General features: G+C 65.5%; 1 protein-coding gene across 1 annotated transcript in view; it reads right to left on the reverse strand.

Annotated features, from left to right (window-relative positions):
- The window catches only part of SLC12A7 (solute carrier family 12 member 7), a 63,101-nt gene that overhangs the window by 1,366 nt on the left and 43,143 nt on the right, over positions 1–18,592 (reverse strand). The window contains 19 exon segments of the mRNA XM_070476433.1: positions 679–812; positions 4,559–4,737; positions 5,055–5,162; positions 5,662–5,793; positions 5,940–6,109; positions 6,291–6,486; positions 11,257–11,425; positions 11,933–12,037; positions 12,655–12,774; positions 13,023–13,121; positions 13,226–13,344; positions 13,839–14,013; positions 14,258–14,315; positions 14,859–14,957; positions 16,389–16,556; positions 17,156–17,367; positions 17,848–18,044; positions 18,046–18,090; positions 18,341–18,471. Coding sequence (XP_070332534.1) covers positions 679–812; positions 4,559–4,737; positions 5,055–5,162; positions 5,662–5,793; positions 5,940–6,109; positions 6,291–6,486; positions 11,257–11,425; positions 11,933–12,037; positions 12,655–12,774; positions 13,023–13,121; positions 13,226–13,344; positions 13,839–14,013; positions 14,258–14,315; positions 14,859–14,957; positions 16,389–16,556; positions 17,156–17,367; positions 17,848–18,044; positions 18,046–18,090; positions 18,341–18,471 — 2,616 coding nt within the window.

The following is an 18,592-nucleotide window of genomic DNA, read 5'->3' on the forward strand; positions in this document are numbered from 1 at the left end:
ATGCAGCCAACCTCACAATGCATGCCAAGGGCACACCTGACTTCCCAGGAGCTGTGCAGTCGGGACTCGGCCAGAGGCGGAGGAAGCTGAGACCCAGGTCCATCAGGGGGGGAGACAGGGGGTGGGGGACGGGCACTGTCCGTCCACCGGGACCCCACATCCGCCTGGCCACCACGGGGTGTGGGCCCCTGAGGTGCGCAGTCAGCCAAGAGCCCCCAAGGGACGCCCCATCCTAGAGACGGTCTGAGCAAGCTCCGGGAGATGCGCTGCACTGCTCTCGGAGGCCTTGGGGCCAGGGAGGGCCGCTGCGGGACACCCGTGTGGCCACAGCGTGCCCTGGGCCCCGTGGTGCCCACCCAAGTCAATCAGGGTGATACCTGGGGCCCCAGCAGCTCACAGGAGGAGGGCAAACACAGCCCGCCTGCGGGAGCCCAAGCCCCTGCCGGCCATGCAGGGAGCAGTCAGATGGCAGGAGCCGCTGCACACAGCCTCAACGTCCACCAGCCCACGGCCCCATGTGCAAGCCGCGGCCTGGGTGCCCAGGCCAACCCTCAGCCCACGGCAAAGGCCCCTCTGCTCCGACCCCTCCCCGGGCGCCCCTGCTGAGCAGGGGGTGCCAAGGCGTGACCCACCCCACGGGGACACCCGCCCCACGGGGACAGCACCGGCGAAGGATACAGTTCTCATCCCCCTGCCGGTTCTTGGGGGGCCCCGGCATGTTCAGCAGGACCAGCTGGGCGTCATGTGACTTGTCCAGGACGACGCCGTTGAGCCGCACGGCCGTGTGCATCCTCCTCACGTTGGACTGGTTCCTGGGGAGGGAGACGGCCACTCAGCTCCTCCAGCCGCGTCCTGGGCCCTGGGCTCAGGCCCTCTTAGCTCCCATCAGAAAGGGCGGGTGGGCACAGGTCTGACCCGCTGCACAGAGAGCCCCCGGGGCAGCGAGTCCACGGGGGGCTGTGACGACGCCCAGGGAAGCTGGTCTCTGTGCTTCGAGCACAGCCGTGGGACGGCACGGGGCAGCCCGCCAGCTCCCGGGCGTCTCCCGTGGAGGCCCCTGGCTGGGGCCGGCTCAGACTTAAAGGCTGCCGCTAGTTCCTGCTGACGTGGGCTGGGGTTCATGGGGCCGGGCAGAGGGCGAGTAAGGGAGGGGCTGGTCCTCCGCCGGCTCCCAAGGCCGGAGGTCTTGGGACCAGGCCACAGACTCAGGACCACCCCCAGCTCTGTCCACCAGACGCCACAGCTGACAGCTGAAGGATGAGAGCCCCTGCCCGCGGTGACCAGACCCTGTGCCTGCGTCCTCCTGGCCTGCCCCATCTCCACTCCCCAGGAGTGGGCGGAGCAGCCACGGGTACCCAAGGGTCCTGGGCGGCCCCAAGGGAGGGTCCCCAGGGGAGTGGGCCTGGGGATGTCCACCCCCCTCCTGCCCCCCCTCCCGCAGCCAGCTGCCTTCCAGGATGCATGGAGCGGACCCCAGCTGCGGCCACCCGCCTCACGGCACCAGGAACTCCCCGTGTGCTGGGCGCTCGGGCACCTCTGCCAAAGCCAGGGCCGCACACAGGAGACGCGGCTCAAAGGTCACCTGTGGCCCGAACTGAGAGGGATGGGCCGACAGAGGCCACCCCACGAGGGGTCAGGGAAAGGCCCGCAGGAGGCATCGGGGACCACAGCCTTTGATCAACACAGCCCTTCGGCCAAATGAAGCCAATTACGGCCGCCAAGTACCAGGAGGAACAGGGAAATGGAGCCTTTGGTTTCCTCTCTCCAATTTTGCCTGATAAAATTACAGGCTGGGCCTCTGTCCACAGCAGTCAGGGGTCTTTTGTTATAAGAACCATGAATTAGTTGCCAGGATGGACCACAATTACCAGTGTGTTTGGGGGTAGTGACCCCAGGAATGTGCATGTGATATTAAAGGGTCTCTCCGGGTTAAGGGTCTGAAAACACATATAATCTAAAAATCAGGAGTCTGGGTCCAGACAGACCCCATGTCTCCAAGACGACAGGCCGCGTGGAGGGCAGAGGCCAGGCAGCTCTCGAGTGTCCAGGACGCGAACAGAGGGCAGCTGTGAGGCCACAGACGGGGCAGGGGGCTGGGAGCTGGGCCTGGCGGGGAGGGGCACTCAGGCCGGGGCTGCGGCTGGACACACGGAGGCCTCGCGGCCAGCGTGGGTGCAGAGCTGGGAGCCGGATCCCTGCTCCGGATGGCGGTCTGGAGGACACCCGTGATCCACACACCCGGGTCACGGGGCCCAGGGAGCCCCACTCAGGGCAGGCACGTGTCATCAGGGGGCTGACCGCCTGCCTTCTGGGAATCCCTCCAGCCGACTCCAAGGAGGCACCCGGGGGAGGCCCTGTCCCCGAGCCCGCGTCCCACGCATCCTGCTGACCCACCAGGCACACACGGGGCACGGGCGCAAGGCTCACAGCGCCTTTGGCAGGGACGCCTGCCCTGTGTCCACAGACCGGCTTTTGTCCTTCGGTCAGGAGGCTTTACGTGGAGGGCACTTTAAATTCACGGGAGAACAGCAGGCAACGGGGCTCGGCCTGTGTTCCCAGCTCGCCTGTGTGTCCTGGCCCCTGTGCGATCCGCTCGGGTTTAGGGGCTGCAAGTGCAGTCCTGGACCCCGTGGCTCTGCAGGGCGAGCGGCCGGGGCTCCCGAGGGAGGGAACACAGCCTGGAAGTCACAGGGGGCCTAGGGCAGACAGAGGCACAGCCAGGCAGCACCCCCTGGCCTGGAGCTCTGGCTCCAGAGGTTCACCCACATCCCTGCCCACGAGACTAAAGGCAGCCGCTTCCTGGGGGCGAGGGGTGCCCGGCGCTGGGCAGATGGGAGGACACACTGCCCGGGCCTAGCCGGAACACAGAGCCTGAACCCCTGGCCCCGAGGGACGCGGGTGGACAATCACTGCAGCTTCGGGCACAGCCAGCCTCCGCTCTGCTGCAGGGCCGCTCAGGGCTGCCCCGGCTCAGTCCTCATGCGCTACCCAGAGAAGGAATTTCGGGTATGCGCCCTGAGCGGCTCTGGACAGAGGGAGCAAACTAAACAGGAAATTACTGAAAGCCAGGGTGGGGAAGCGCCACATGTACATGGACACGCACACACAGAAGAGGCAAATATACACACACAGATACGCACACAGGCCAGGCACATGTACACGGACACACACACACAGATCAGGCGCATGTACACCATGGACATACATACACATGGACATGCACGCAAACACACAGACATGCACACAGGCCAGGCACATGTACACGGACACACACACACACACAGATCAGGCACATGTACACCATGGATATACATACACATGGACATGCACGCAAACACATACACAGACATGCACACAGGCCAGGCACATGTACACGGACACACACACACACACAGATCAGGCACATGTACACCATGGATATACATACACATGGACATGCACGCAAACACATACACAGACATGCACACAGGCCAGGCACATGTACACAGACACACACACAGAGATCAGGCGCACGTACACCAACAGGCAGATACACACACATAGATATGCACACAGGCCAGGCACATGTACACGGACATGCACACACACACGGACACACACACAGGCCAGGCACATGTACACCATGGACATACATACACAAGGACATGCACACAGGCCAGGCATATATATACGTCATGGACACGCAAGTTCTCACACACACAGACATGCACACAGGCCAGGCACATGTACAAAGACATGCTCACACACAGGACCGAGCACACCCATGTATTTGAGCACACCCACACATGGGGTTGCGCCTGCATGCACTGACCCACACCTGGGACCAGGTAAATGTGTGGACACAGCATGCACAAGGCCAGGCACACGCACATACTCACAGAACACCCACACACGGCCCTGCACACACACGGGGCTGTGTACACACTCGGACATGCACACGCGGTTCACAGGGGTTGTGCGTGCAGTGCATGCCAGGCAACCACGTCTACGAGGTCCGGGGTAAGGGGGTGACTTACAGGTTTCCCCATTCTCTACACGGGAGAGAAAACAGAGAACGTGTTACTTCAGGAGGACACACAGCACGTGTCACACAGCTACTCGCTTCCCAAGGCCGCCCTTTCTCAGCTGACAGTGTCCTTCTCGAGGGGACAGGCCCCCCAGACCCTGTGACCAGTAGGGCTCCATGGCTCAGCTCCACTGCCCAAGACTCTGCAGACACTGTCCTGGCCTCCCACCCAGGACCCCCCATCTCCCAGGTCCAGCCACACCGCGCACTGAGACGGGGCCAGCCCCAGGGCTCTCAGCGCAACGCCACAGCCATGAGCTAAGCAGGGCGGAGGGCAGCCTGGAGGGTCCCCGCTGGGGCTCGGCCCTGACTTCTGGGCGCTGGGACCCCCGCCAGGGGGCCAACGGCAGCCTCACCGGCCTCCTCACCCATGTCCCCGCTAGCTGCGCCAGGGCTGGCTCCCTGCTCACGGGCTGTGTGGGCTGCAGCTCCTGACAGGCAGCAGGGGCCCCCTGCGCCCCCCAGCTGGAGTCGGGGCAGCGTGACACTCACGGCTTCAGGCTGAAGAGGTCCTTGAACCCGGACATGGTGGGGTCCTTGTTCCGATGCTTCTCAGCAACCAGCTTCTCCTTCGTCCAGGTCATCTGCACCCTGTCGGGCGTGGACGGGGCCTGGGCCCTGGTGGTCATGGCCGAGTGGGAAGCCGTGTTCCTATCATGGATGAGCTGAGCCTGGTGGGGCGGGGAAGCACAGCCTCACTCACCGGCCCACACAATTGCACGCACATAGGATCGCGGGCATGCACGGCTCCCGAGAGTGCAAGGCTGGCCCAGGGCTGCGACACCCTCCAGGACGGGAACGAACCCCCCATGGGGAGAGAAGCCGACCAGCCCCATGGACCCAAGACAGACACGACAACATGGCCCCGAGCCCAGGCCCGTGAGGGGCAGGTTGTAGGACCAGGCGTGGAGGCAAAATGCCCCCGTGACCTCGGAGCCCCTGGCCCGAGGGCCACGTGTTGTCCAGGCGCCCGTGGGACCCCACACACCTCCCGTTCCCGCTCCGTCTTGGACAGCTGCATCTGCTTCAGCATCTGCGACCGCTGCTCCATCATCAGCGTCCGCTCGTAGGTGAAGGCTGAGATGTCATTCTCCACCTGCGGGCCCGAAGCACGGGACTGAGCCCCGTCCCCCGAAAGCGGGCCACGGCCCCAGCGGGCCTGTCCCAGGACGTGTGGCCGTGAGCATGTACAGTCACGTCCGAATGCCCTCACCTTTCCTGGGGCCGTGGTCACAGACACGCGAGAGGCCCTCGCGGAGGAAGGACTGTCCCGGCTCTGGTCACAGGCCCGCCCGCCCGCCCCCCTGCACGGGACCGTCGGGAACCTCCCACTGGCCACGGGCTCGGATCCTGAGCGGCTGGTCCTGTGGTCACATTTTCCCACCACGATCTCACAGCCCAGACACCCACGGGGTGACTTCAGGCAAAGCTACACTGAGGGACTCGCTGCAAACCGCCCAGCCCGCCTCGAAGCCAAGCTCAGAGACAGAAGGAGCCCGAGATGAAGCCACCCTGGAGCTCAAGATGGACTACGAGGATGACTGGACCTGGGCTGTGGGGACCGGAGTCCCCGCCCAGCGCCCGCCGGCCCTCACCATCTCCACCACCTCCACCTCGGCGCTGATCCGCAGGTGATACAGGAAGGTCTGCAGGTCCTTCTTCATCTGGATGCTGTTGTCATCCACCTGGGCCACCGTGAAGATGCGCATCTGACACCTCCTCCACACCTGGGGGGTGGGGCCGTCACTCCTGCTGCCCCCGACCCCACCCCCTGACCCCATCCTCAGGCGACCCCACCGCCCACGACCCCACGCTCGGGTGACCTCACTCCCCAGGAAACGCCGCATGCCTCCCGTGTGCCCCTCCCCGCCACCTTGTGCTGCCGCAGCAGGAAGGGCACCAGCATGAGCAAGCCCCCGTCGTGGACGATCCACCAGACGTCGATGTGCCCGCTGCTGAAGCGCTGCTGGTTGTGGGGGAACAGGTCCACGTTCTTGGCCACCAGCAGGGCCTGCTGGGCAGCTGTGGTGTCACGCACGGTGTCTGCAGGGAGGGGTGTCACGGGGCCGCTGGGGAACGGCTGACGGGGGAGGGCTGGGGTCCCCGTGCAGGCCTGGGGGGCAGGCCCTCAAGCCCACCACCCTGCGGCTGGGGCAGGCCGGCCGGGAACCGCCCCTGGGGAACTGTGAGCCCCCCTCCAAGTGGGGCGGGGCCGTGGACCCACCAACGAAGTTCCTCCAGGAGGAGGGGTTGTCCTCCTGCTTCCAGGCCCCGGGCCAGCCCACGAGCACCGTGTTGTGCTTCATGGCCCCCAGGCCGGCCGACTGGATGAGGTGCGACATGCCGTCCCGCAGGCTGGACGACACCACCAGCTGGCAGAAGCCCTTGGTCTTCTCAGCGCTCATCAGGGCCCGTATGTTCTGCGGCGCGGGAGGGCGGGAGGGCGTCAGCAGGGGGCTGGGGGCGGACCACGTGCACCCCATCACCCCCACCCCGGGCGCCGGCAGCTTCCATGTGGATGTCACAGCCTCACACATGGAGGCTGGAGGCTAAGCAGCCAGAGTCCAGGCCAGCACTCGGCGCGCTCGGGGCTGGCTGCGTGCACGCGAGTACGTGTGAGGAGTGCTCACACGTCCCAGCTCATCACTGGGACCGTGCCGTCACGGCCCACACCCCCACGCGCGCACAGACACCCTGCCCTGGCTCCTGCTCCCTGGGGGCCAGGCCAGCAAGCGTGGGGCCCAACGGCTCCTCCTGGAAGCCAACGGAGCTGGCTCTTCAGGAGGGGAAGGCCAGCCTCCTGGACCACACGCCAGCCCCCGATGGGCAGCTCAATGCCCAGTGAGGCCACACGCGCAGGGACCACAGGAGGCCTTCCATCCAGACGGCCCGGCCTGTGCCCACCAGCCACCTGCCGGCCCTGCTGACCGGCTCTTGAGGGCCTGGTGTGGGTCCCACCCGAGCAGGAGCATGGCCCTGTGAGGGAGGCCTGGACTCAGGGCCTCTGGCCTTGGAGCCGAGACAGCCAACCTCACTTGTCCTGAGCCCCCACTGTGGGCACTTGTGATGGACACCCAGGGAACTCACACCGACACATCTCCCCTTGACAGCGCACCCCCCTCGACTGCCCAGATGTAGGCGACCACCTGCAAGGGCTGCTGGCTGAGGGAGGAGGGTCCCAGCAGCTGGGATGTGGCCCAGGGCCGCCGCAGGGCAGCTGCACCGCCGCTCAGGGCCCCTGGACACGCGCCCCTGGGGACCAGCCCAGGGGCCCGGCCTCCCTGCTCAAGGGGCTCAAAGGCCACACATTCCAGCTCTGAGACCAACAGCTTCTCAGGTCATGGACAGGAGTGCAGACCTGCACTGCGGCTTTGAGGAGCCCCCGTGGGGTTCTGAGCAGCAGCACCTGGGGCCTCGAACACCAGCCCCACCCTGAGCCTGAGGGTCCACGGCGAGGCCACCTGCTCCAGGAGACACCTCACCCACGCTCTCCCTACACCCTGGCCAGCCCTGCGCTCACCAGATCATCTGATGTGGGCCCCTCCATCCCCCAAGTCCCCCAGGAACCAGCAGGGCCCCCCACCACGAGGTCACCGTTTCCACGAATGGGCCAACACACACGTCTCAGGCAGGCCCACAAACCCTGCAAAGCCTCGTGGATGCATCCAGCAGGCGTAACCAGTAAGCGAACCTGGGGCACCCGACCACGGCCTGTCCGCGGTCTTCACCCTCTGAGTCCCCCTTGAGCGCTTCCACCAGCCCCTCCCCTGGGGAACCCGCGCGGCGCCGAGCTCCACCCCTGCCGGACACCTGGGGTGACCTCAGCGGGGCCTCCCCTTCCCCCAGCAGAGCCAGGATCCAGCCAACAGCTCCGGGTGGAATGGGGCCCTCGAGGCAGAGATGGCGGAGCACCCGACTGGGGAGACTGCCGCTCCATAAAACCATCGGGGAGACCAGAACCACAGATGTGAGACCCGCCTCTCCATAAACCATCACGGAGACCAGAACCGCATCTCTGCCCAGCCTCAGGCGCATCAGGTACCACCCCCATGCCAAGGATGGCAGATTTCACAGAACAGAACTCAGAGCTCATCCGTGAAAGGAACCCCGTGGGCCTCTGTTGAAACACCACAAGCACCTGGCCAACTGGGAGAGCAATGCTTAAAAGCAAAACGAGCTCGCGGAATAGTGTTTCCAGAGCCGTTTGTTTAAACACAGCGGCAGGGGAAGGGCCAGAGAACGCGTGCTGGGTGACGCCACTTGGGTCTGGAAGGCGGGCCATGAATCCAGTTGTGCTGGTGCCATTTCAGGCGGCGGCGCTGAGCTCTGACCCCCCCCACCCACTCTGTCTGGGCCAGACGCCCACCTCCCCAGCCGTCCCCAGAGACACTGAGGGGACGAAGGGGCCACGGTCAGAGAGAGAGAAGACGCTCTCTGGCACGCGGCCCCACACAAGTGCAGCCGGAGGCCACCCCGGCACCATGAGCATGGAGCCGGCCGCCACCTCGGCGTGGGGATTGGGTCTGGAGCATCTCACAGCAGACGCAGGGGCTGTCCAGAAGACAGCGCCAACACACAGAGGCCGCTCTGCCAGCGAGGATGGCACACGGCATCCGCACCAGGACGGCGTCCATGACCCTGGGGTCAAACCCACGGCCACGCTCTGGCGTCTGCACCCATGGTCACAGACAACCCCGGAGTGTACACCCAGGATCACAGACACAACCCCAGTGTCTGCACCCAGGGTCCCGGACACAACTCCAGTGTCCACCCAAAGTCACAGACACAACACAATCACAGCTACCACCCTGGTGACTACACCCAAAGTCATAGACACAACCCCAGTGTCTGCACCCAGGGTCCCGGACACAACCCCAGTGTCTACACCCAAAGTCACAGACACAACCCCGGTGTCTGCACCCAGGGTCCTGGACACAACTCCAGTGTCCACTCGAAGTCACAGACACAACACAATCACAGCTACCACCCTGGTGACTACACCCAAAGTCATAGACACAACCCCAGTGTCTGCACCCAGGGTCCCGGACACAACTCCAGTGTCTACACCCAAAGTCACAGACACAACCCCGGTGTCTGCACCCAGGGTCCCGGACACAACTCCAGTGTCCACTCGAAGTCACAGACACAACACAATCACAGCTACCACCCTGGTGACTACACCCAAAGTCATAGACACAACCCCAGTGTCTGCACCCAGGGTCCCGGACACAACTCCAGTGTCTACACCCAAAGTCACAGACACAACCCCGGTGTCTGCACCCAGGGTCACGGACACAACTCCAGTGTCCACCCAAAGTCACAGACACAACCCCGGTGTCTGCACCCAGGGTCACGGCCACAACCCCAGTGTCTACACGCAAAGTCATGGCCACAACCCGTGTCTACACCCAAAGTCACAGACACAACCCCAGTGTCTACACCCAGGGTCACGGCCACAACCCCAGTGTCTACACCCAAAGCCACAGACACAACCCCAGTGTCTACACCCAGGGTCCCGGACACAACTCCAGTGTCCACCCAAAGTCACAGACACAACACAATCACAGCTACCACCCTGGTGACTACACCCAAAGTCATAGACACAACCCCAGTGTCTGCACCCAGGGTCCCAGACACAACTCCAGTGTCTACACCCAAAGCCACAGACACAACCCCAGTGTCTACACCCAGGGTCACGGCCACAACCCCAGTGTCTACACGCAAAGTCATGGCCACAACCCGTGTCTACACCCAAAGTCACAGACACAACCCCAGTGTCTACACCCAGGGTCACGGCCACAACCCCAGTGTCTACACCCAAAGCCACAGACACAACCCCGGTGTCTGCACCCAGGGTCACGGACACAGCTCCAGTGTCCACCCAAAGTCACAGACACAACACAATCACAGCTACCACCCTGGTGTCTACACTCAAAGCCACAGACACAACCCCAGTGTCTGCACCCAGGGTCATGGACACAACTCCAGTGTCTACACCCAAAGTCACAGACACAACCCCGATGTCTACACCTGGGATCACGGCCACAACGCTGGTGACTACACCCAAAGTCACAGACACAACCCTGGCGTCTGCACCCGGGACCACGGCCACAACCCCAGTGTCTGCACCCATGGCCCACTGCCACGACCCCGGAGTCTACACGCATGGTTCACACCCACAGCTGCCATGTCAAACACCTGGGTCATGATGACCCCAGAGAGGACGCTGGAGCCCCTGCAGATGAGGAAGAGGCCACAGCGTGTCCCCAACAGGTTGCGTCAGAAGCACTAGCCCCCGGGCAGGTCTCCGGGACTGGGTGTCCCCCCGCCGAGGAAGGGGGTGGATGCCTCGAGATACACAGGCCGTGACCCTCTGAGAGGCCAGGCCTGCCCCAGGTACTCTGGGGGGCCCCCTGGACGCAGCCTGATCTATAAACACACGGACAGCAGGGCTGAGCCAGACCTACCAGGCAGCCCACAGGTGGGCACAGCAGACGAGGGCGCCCATGGCAGCCTGCGTCCCGCAGCCGGGCTGGAGGTGAGCAGGGAGGCCGGACACGGCTGGGGGAAGGGGTGACGGGGGGCAGTGGGGCTGGTGTCACAAACACCTCCTGTCTCAGAGACAGACGCGCAGCTGGGGAGGAAGACAGCCAGTAGCGGCCCTGCCTGGAAAACCCCAGGCAGGCGGGCGGGCGAGCGGAGGTGACAGGACGCAGGCCACATAGGGATAGCCAGGCGGCGCCGTCACTGTCTGTAAGCCTGAACCGTCCACAAGCGGGGTTTGAGGGTCAGGGACATCAGGGCACTGGGGCTGCCCCAGACCCAGGGCAGAGGCCACAGCCGTGCCGGCAGGGCGTCTGAGTCGGAGGACCGAGCACTGGCTGGCCCCTATGGCTCCCTCTGGACGGGCCCTGAAGCAAGCGGAAGGAACAGGAACCAGTCCCGCCCACTGGGAGTCCTGCCCCAGGGCAGTGCTCAGCCCAGCCCACTAACCAGCCCACTGCCCTGCCCACCACCTGGCCCCACCCAAGGCCTCAGGGTCTCAGCGGTCTCCCTCCCTGCCTGTTCAAACTCAGAAACCACATCTGCTTGGAAACATGAACAGGACTCAGCGCAACCCATGCACCGTGGCGGGCGTGCCGGCGGAAACACTGATGGGGCCTGCTCCCCCCAGACCCCAGGCAGCCCACCTCCTCAGCCTGCTGGGCCTCCACATGCTTGTCCAGGAAGGTGCCCTCCAGCACGGAGCCCACGATGGTCAGGCCCCTGCCGGCCTTGAGCTGCGATGTGAAGGAGAGCAGGCGGGGGTGCTTCACTTGCTGCTCGGCGTCCAGGTTCAGCAGCACCAGTACCTGGGGCCTGGCAGGGCGGGGCGGGGCGGGGGGGGGTGGTTACCGCGGCAACTCAGCACCCACCAGGGGGAGCCCGTGTTCCAGGGGGCAGCACCCCCCAGAAGTGGGGCGGCGGGCAGGCCCCCTCCATCCGTGGTTGAGCCCCAACTAGCTCTGCTCACCCCTTGCACCCAACACCCCAAGCAGAGATCAGACCCGAGATGAGTGGTCCCGGTGCTTGAGGACCACCACCCCTAAAGGGGGGCACCCCTTCCTCCCATGAGGCCTGACCTCAGGAAGGGGTGCGGGGCTGGGTGAGTGGTCCTGGCACTTGGGGACCACTGCTCCTAATGGGGGGTGGGGCACCCCTTCCCCCCATGAGGCCTGACCTCAGGAAGGGGCGTGGGGCTGGGTGAGTGGTCCAGGCACTTGGGGACCACTGCTCCTAATGGGGGGTGGGGCACCCCTTACCCCCGTGAGGCCTGACCTCGGGGTGGGGGGCGGGGCCGGGGGGCAGCGGGCGGGGGTGGCTCACCTCCAGTTCTTGGTATGCAGCGGGCCATGCTCCACATGCAGCAGGGCGTAGCGGGCGGCATTCAAGGACAGCCCGCGGATGCCATCGCCCCACTCCTTCTCGGCCCTGTTGGGGGGGGTGGCGCAGGGATGAGGCCCGGCCCCCAGCACACCCAGCCCCCAGCATACCCATGTAGACCCACAGGCAGCCAGCTCAGGGGTGTGGGGGTCTCTCAGTGCTTCTGTGACAAAGGGGCAGCTTCGCAAGCTGGGCAGGAATGGGGCAGACAGGGGAGGGGGGTCCAGGTGGGGCTGATGGGGGTGCAGGGCTCGCTGGAGTGGTCAAGGCCCCCAGACCCTTCCTCCAAGCTTGGAAGAGCTGGACGGGGCCTTCAGGCTTCACCCCCAGAGGCCTCTCATCACCCCAAGTCCAAGAGGCCCCCAAGTCCCTCCCCCGCAAGGCCTCTGCTCCCGGAGGGGGCCAGGGTATGAAGGGGAAATGCCCCTGTGATGCACCCAGGGCTCTGAGATGCAGGTAACCTGCCCATCGCTTAGGGTTTTATGGGGAACCCCTTAGAAACGTTACAATGCAGCACACATCAGTGCCATCATTAGATGGATCTCGCAGCTCACAGACACACTGCTAAAATAGCGTGGTTTCTGCACTTGGACACAGACAAACATAGAGACACATCGTAACAAACACAAGCGGACCAAAAGAGGCGCACGTGGCCGCCAGCTCACCCGCGGTACTCGATGTACTTGTAGATGCAGCCGGCGATGAGCATGGCGCACAGTGCGTAGTACCAGGAGCAGATGAACATCAGGGCGAAGCAGAGGCTCATGCCCAGGAAGGATAGAGTCCTGGGGGGGTGGCAGCCCAGACCCACGCTCACCACCCAGACCCCAAGCCAGCACCCGAGCAGCCGCCCAAGGCCTCCCCATCCCAGCGGAAGGACCCAGGCCTTGGTGCCGGCCGAGGCTGTGCCGTCCTGAGGGCTGAAGCAGCCCTGGGGCTGGGAGACGGCCGGTCCAGGAAAGACAGCCAGGGCCCCGGGGGTGCCTGCCCCCCACACGCCCCCTGGAAGGCAGGGGCAGCTCCGCACGCTCACCAGTGGTAGTACTTGAAGCGTGGGCGCCAGCTGGGCGTGCGCAGCAGCGTCTGCAGGGCACAGGCCAGGTTCACGAACATGTAGCACATGAGGAAAAACCTGGGGCATGAGCGGCAGCATGAGGGCCAGGCCAGGCCGGGTCCCGGGGGTCCCCCCAGCCTCATCCGCGCCCCCATGAGCAGGTGCCCCCGGCAGCCACTCACATGGACAGGATGGGGGCCACGCTGTCCAGGGAGGCGATGAGGATGCCTGTCTCGCAGATGAGCGCTGTGAGCAGCAGGGCCCACGTGGGCTCCCCGTTGGCCTTCCCGTGGCCAAACACCTGCCCAGAGAAGTGGGCGGCACCAGAAGAACACTTACGTGCGGGCAAGAGGCCGAGATGCTTGCATTCAGCTCAAAGCAGGCCTCGGGGCGGCAACAGAAGGACGGAGCCCACCCAGCCACAGCCCGGAGGAGAGGCCGGAGCGCAGAGCCTGGGGCTCCTGTTGAGTGCCGGCCAGGGGCACAGCCCGGGAGGGCCCCACGGGGACCGTGCGGCTGGGCCTGGGCCCTCCCCGCCGCCAAGCGAGGGCAGGGCTCCTAGGAGGAAGCTTTGCCCCCTGCCTCCTTCCCACACACGGTCCGGGACAGGAAACCCAGAGCCCGAGGCAGACGCGGAGTGAGACGAGAACGTAGGCCTGGGGTGAGGCGGCCAGGCTGCAGGTGGAGACCTGCGTCTCCCCGCCTTGGACCACGACGCTCATGCTCAGGGGCAGACCCCAGGTCCTCAGACGCAGGCTTCCCGGGGGCCTCACACACGTGATGGGGGGCGCTCACCTGCAGGAAGGGGACGATGGAGTCCCGGGCGATGGCCTGCAGCAGGCGTGGCGCCCCAGTCAGGCTCTGCAGGCCGGCCCCGCAGGTGGAGAAGAAGGAGCCGATGACGATGACCCAGGGCGACGGCCAGGCCAGCATCCCGATGACGAGGTTCCCCTGCAGGGCCTCCCCGAACCTGGGGGGGGTTGCGGCGCAAGCTTCCAGGGAGCGGCCGAGGACAGACACCACCTCCCACTTCCCAAGACGGAGCGACAGCCCCCTGGAGCCCCTGCACCCAGCTCTCCCAGGGCCCAGGGTCACGGTGCGGGTTCCCGGGTCCAGGCTCCGCTGGGACACCCGGCCTTCCCCCGTCTCAACATGGGTCACCAAGGGAACCAGTGCTGGCCCAGAAGCTCCCAGAAGCCACGAACGAAACATACTTATCTCGTAAGATCACGCCTTCGATGCAGGCCCCGAAAAGCACGATGCAGGAGAGGTCTGCAGCCTGGGTCAAGGACGCGGCAGGCAACACATGCTGGCCACAGGTGGGCCTGGACCAGCCCCCCCCCCTGCCCACCCCATCTTGGGTCGTGGCCCCCCAGACGGGATACCTTGGGTCAGTCGGGATGGGCCTGGCCCTTGGCGTGACCACTGCCAGGACCAAGCGGGAACCCTCGCCGGCTGGGAAGGGGTGAACTTGGACAGAAACGGCCCCACCGGCACGGCGACGCCAGGGGCCCCCACGCAACAAAAGCGTGGTGCGGGCACACACGCAGCTGCATGTGACTCACGTATCACAGAGCCATGTGCTCAGGACGTGCGGTTCTCAGACAGAGCCATGCTCTTCAACCAACCCAGGCTGGGGACAGGGCGTCCCAGTCAGGGCGAGGCCAGCCCGGCCCCTCTGAGGGCGGGAGTGTGCTCAGGGCCACCTGAGGCCGCTGGCGGTGGGGTGGCGGCGGCATCTGGAGGAGCAGAGGGTGCGGCCACGAGCAGAGACTGGTACAGCCGCCCCCCCCAACACTGGGCCCCCAAGGATACAAATGAAAGACGTGGTCACGATGGCCAGGATGGTCCCGGTGGGGATGGACTTCTGCGCATCCCTGAGGTCCCCAGACCGGTTTGAGCCTGCCATGATGCCTGTGGAAGCAGAGGGTGGTGATGGTCCCCAGACACACCTGGGAGACGCTGCCCGCCCAGCGCTGTCAGGCAGAGTCCGAGGATGGTGGGGGGTGGGGAGGGGGTTCCTCACAATGCACGGAGCTGCTGTCCGCACGCTGGGCCTCACAGACAGGCTGGACCTCACCGCACACTGCAGGACTGCAGGGCACGTGGGTGGGCACCCCGAGTCCCCCACACTGTCTGCAGGACAGCCGCCCAGCCATGAACCACGTCATAGCAGAGACCACAGCACGGCTCAGCCCAGGGCGCCAACGCCAGCCCTAGCCTCTGTGAGCATCCAGCTCGGACCTCGTCCCCAGAACGTGGTTAATCCCCGCAGCCGGGAGTCAGAAAGTCCCAGGAGACCGCTGCCAAACGCTGACTCACCCCCAGGCCAGGCCTGGGTCAGTGCGTGGCCCGGCCTCAGCCCCCCGCCCCTCGCAGGGAGCAGCCTCTGCCTCCACCCCCATCGCTCCGTCCAGCACATAAACTCTAAGTGAGTCCATCTGAGCTCAGCACGTCCTCGTGGTGGCACATCTGTCAGCGCCTGTGATCTGTCCCGGGCATGGCCTCAGCAGAGCCCGCGGGCATGGTGCCACGGGGCGTGGAAATACCCACACCCACAGGGAAGGCTCCTAAGCCCTCATCACCGACAGGTGGGGGGACAGGAATACAGGAGAAAGACCCCCAAGGGGCTGGACCCCACCGCCAACTACCGCCTAAGCGAGATGTGGCCCACTTCCACCAGGAGCCTAGAGACATGTCTGTCCACCCCTGGCTCTGAGCCACGGGCACAGGGGAGCAGCCCCGCAGGCCGGCCTCCCCAGTGTGTGGGGACAGCCTCGGAGGGCCTGGAGCAGGAGTGACCGACACGCAACGACGACAGGCTGCTCGGCCACCCGGGGACCAGGGGGCCAGGGAGACGGGGGAGGGGGCAGGGAGACGGGGGGGGCCAAGGGCTGGGGGGCTCCCCTGTTCAGGGCCAGGCTGAGGGCTGCCCGGGAGCAGGTGTGCGTGCGTGTACGCACACATGTGAGCCCACAGACAACTGTGTGTGTGTGTATGCGTGGGGGTGGGAGCTGCCTGCACCCCAGTGCCTCCAGGAAGGTCAGCGGACTCTCTCATAACAACAAGGACAGTGGCCTCTGACAGTCATCGCGTCCACTGCTAATGCCAAGGTCACAGGACTTCTCTGAATGACCCAGGCTCCCAAGAGAGCGTGGATAAACCTGCCTGATGCCACACTGCTTCCCAGGCCCGCCCCTCGGGACAGACGGGGAGAGGAGGCCCTTGGGCTCGTTTCTTGAGCCAAAAGGAACAGAAATGGGGCACGGAAGCCAGGGGGCCTGACCCGCCGGGAGCAGAAATGGGGGCGGGGCGTGTGCTAGAGCGCCGGGACCCAGGCCTCACCGGTCACGGATGGGAAGTAGATGCCGACCAGCATGGTGAAGTAGGTCATGATGTCGGTGAGCACATAGGGCAGCCCGCGGGCACGGGCCTCCTCCGGCACGGCCACCGAGGGCACCCCCTTCTTCTCCACAAACGCCCCCTTGTCCGCGTACGCGCTCCACAGGTTGTCTGCGGGGGCAAGGGTGGCTCCTGAGACCCCAGTGCCCGCCCAGGGCTCAGCCCCCCAACGCTGACCCCGCCTGGACAGGGATGCGGACGCGGAACAATTGAGCCCGGAGAAAACCACGTCTCCTGACGGCCGGAGCAAAGGCTTCAGTGCCGGAGTCTGAAGAGGACGCCCATCGCTGGCGACAGCCGAGCACCAACGAGCTGCCCGAGGCATGCCGCCTGCCCCCTCCTTGTTAACCCCCGACTGCTGCTCCACAAGCCCAAAGCTGGGGGTGCGACGCCGGGGCCTGACCTGCCCCCCGACAGTGCACCAGGTGTCGGAGCTTGGGAAGCACCTGCCCGGGGGCCCCAGAGGGTCAGCAGCTGGGGATGCAGTCACACGGCCACCAGCAGGACAGGACAGGACCCCAAGGAGCGGGCATGGATGGTCCACGCGGCAGAGACCTGCTGGACACTCACCCAGGGAGGGATGCTTACCCAGGGGACGGACACTCACCTGGGGGGGACTTTCACCCAGGAAGAGACACTCACCCAGAGCAGGTTACTCACAGAGGGACACTCACCCAGAAGGGGGCACTCCTCTGGGAGGGGACACTCACCCAGGAGGACACCGCTGGCCACGCCTGGGATGCCCTGGATCTCGGTGACGTTGTTGTGGAGGAAGTACTGGTCGCAGGAAGTGCTGTCTGCGGAGCCGTTGCAGAAGATGCCCCAGAGCGCGGTGGTCGCTGAGCCATTGTTGGCGGTGTGGACTTTGGCACAGACGTCGAAACCACGTCGCGACAGCGTGCGGTTCCCCAGCAGACAGACCCTGGTGGGGGCAGGCAGCAAAAAGCCTCCGGCCACTGCCCCACCCCGTAACCGAGCACGGCCAGGGGCCTCTGGGGAGGGGCTGCTGACTCCACTTGGCTACAGGGGCGTCCACGGGCGGCATGCCCCAGTCTGTCCCGCCACCCTCTGCTCTGGGGCGTCTGATGTGGCGGAGAGGAGCCAGGCCTGGGGGACTCACGGCCAGTGCTGCCCCCACCAGGCGCCCCCTGGACCAGCCCCACGTGGGCTGAGCCGGGGCTCGCTCACTCTGTGACCGGGGCTGCCACCTTCAATCCCGAAGGGGACAAGGACCCTGCTCAGGGGCCCTGGTGAGGACGGGCCTTGGCTGGGAGCAGCACAGTGCTGCCGGATGGGCCTCAGGCCTGCCAGGACGGAGCGCCGACAGCTGTGGACACAGCCCGGCCCCCGGCCCGGCCGACACGCTCAGCGGGTGCAGCCCTGGCCCCGGCGGAGGACTCACGGGATGTCGGGCGGGTCAAAGGCAGTTTTGATGACGCCGGCGTAGATGGCGAGGATGGAGAGCACCACGCAGGCCAGGAACACCAGGGCCAGCTTGTTGACGTACTTGACGCCCACGAAGACCACCGTGGCCATGAGGGCCAGCGTGCAGGTCCCGTACACGCGCATGTTGTGTAGCAGGGCTGCGGCCTCGCCCCCCTGCGCCCTCGGGGTGCACGATGGCCGCGCCGGGGGAGATGTAGGTCTGCGGGGCACAGGGCCGGGTCGGGAGAGCCGCCCGCCCTGCCAAGGGGACCCCCGGGAGCAGCGAGGGGCAGGGGTGTCTGCCCTGCCAGAGGGCCTTCTCAGGGGCTCTGCGCTGGGTGTCACCCCACCCCGTGAGCCCCCACACCTGCAGATGCCACTGGGACAGACCCTCGGGTCACCAAACAGGGGCAATCGGACGGCCACCAACGTGCTGGACAGAGGAACCCGGCCAGAAACAAAGAACTTACCAAAAAAATCTCAATGGTCCCCAAAATGTACATGGCCCCCGCAAATGTGGTGCCCAGGTAGAAGCAGAGGCCCACGGCCCCCCCGAACTCCGGCCCCAGAGACCGCGATATCATGTAGTAGGAGCCGCCCGCTGCAAGACATGCCGAACAGGGCACGGCGGGTCACGCACACGCTTCCAACCGAGCCCACAGGCCTCCCAGGGCAGACAGGCTCATCCCTGCAGCAGGGTGTGAGGCGGCCGGCAGGGGGCC

This window comes from Odocoileus virginianus, chromosome 14 (assembly GCF_023699985.2).
Source record: "Odocoileus virginianus isolate 20LAN1187 ecotype Illinois chromosome 14, Ovbor_1.2, whole genome shotgun sequence".
Classification (NCBI taxonomy): Eukaryota; Metazoa; Chordata; class Mammalia; order Artiodactyla; family Cervidae; genus Odocoileus; species Odocoileus virginianus.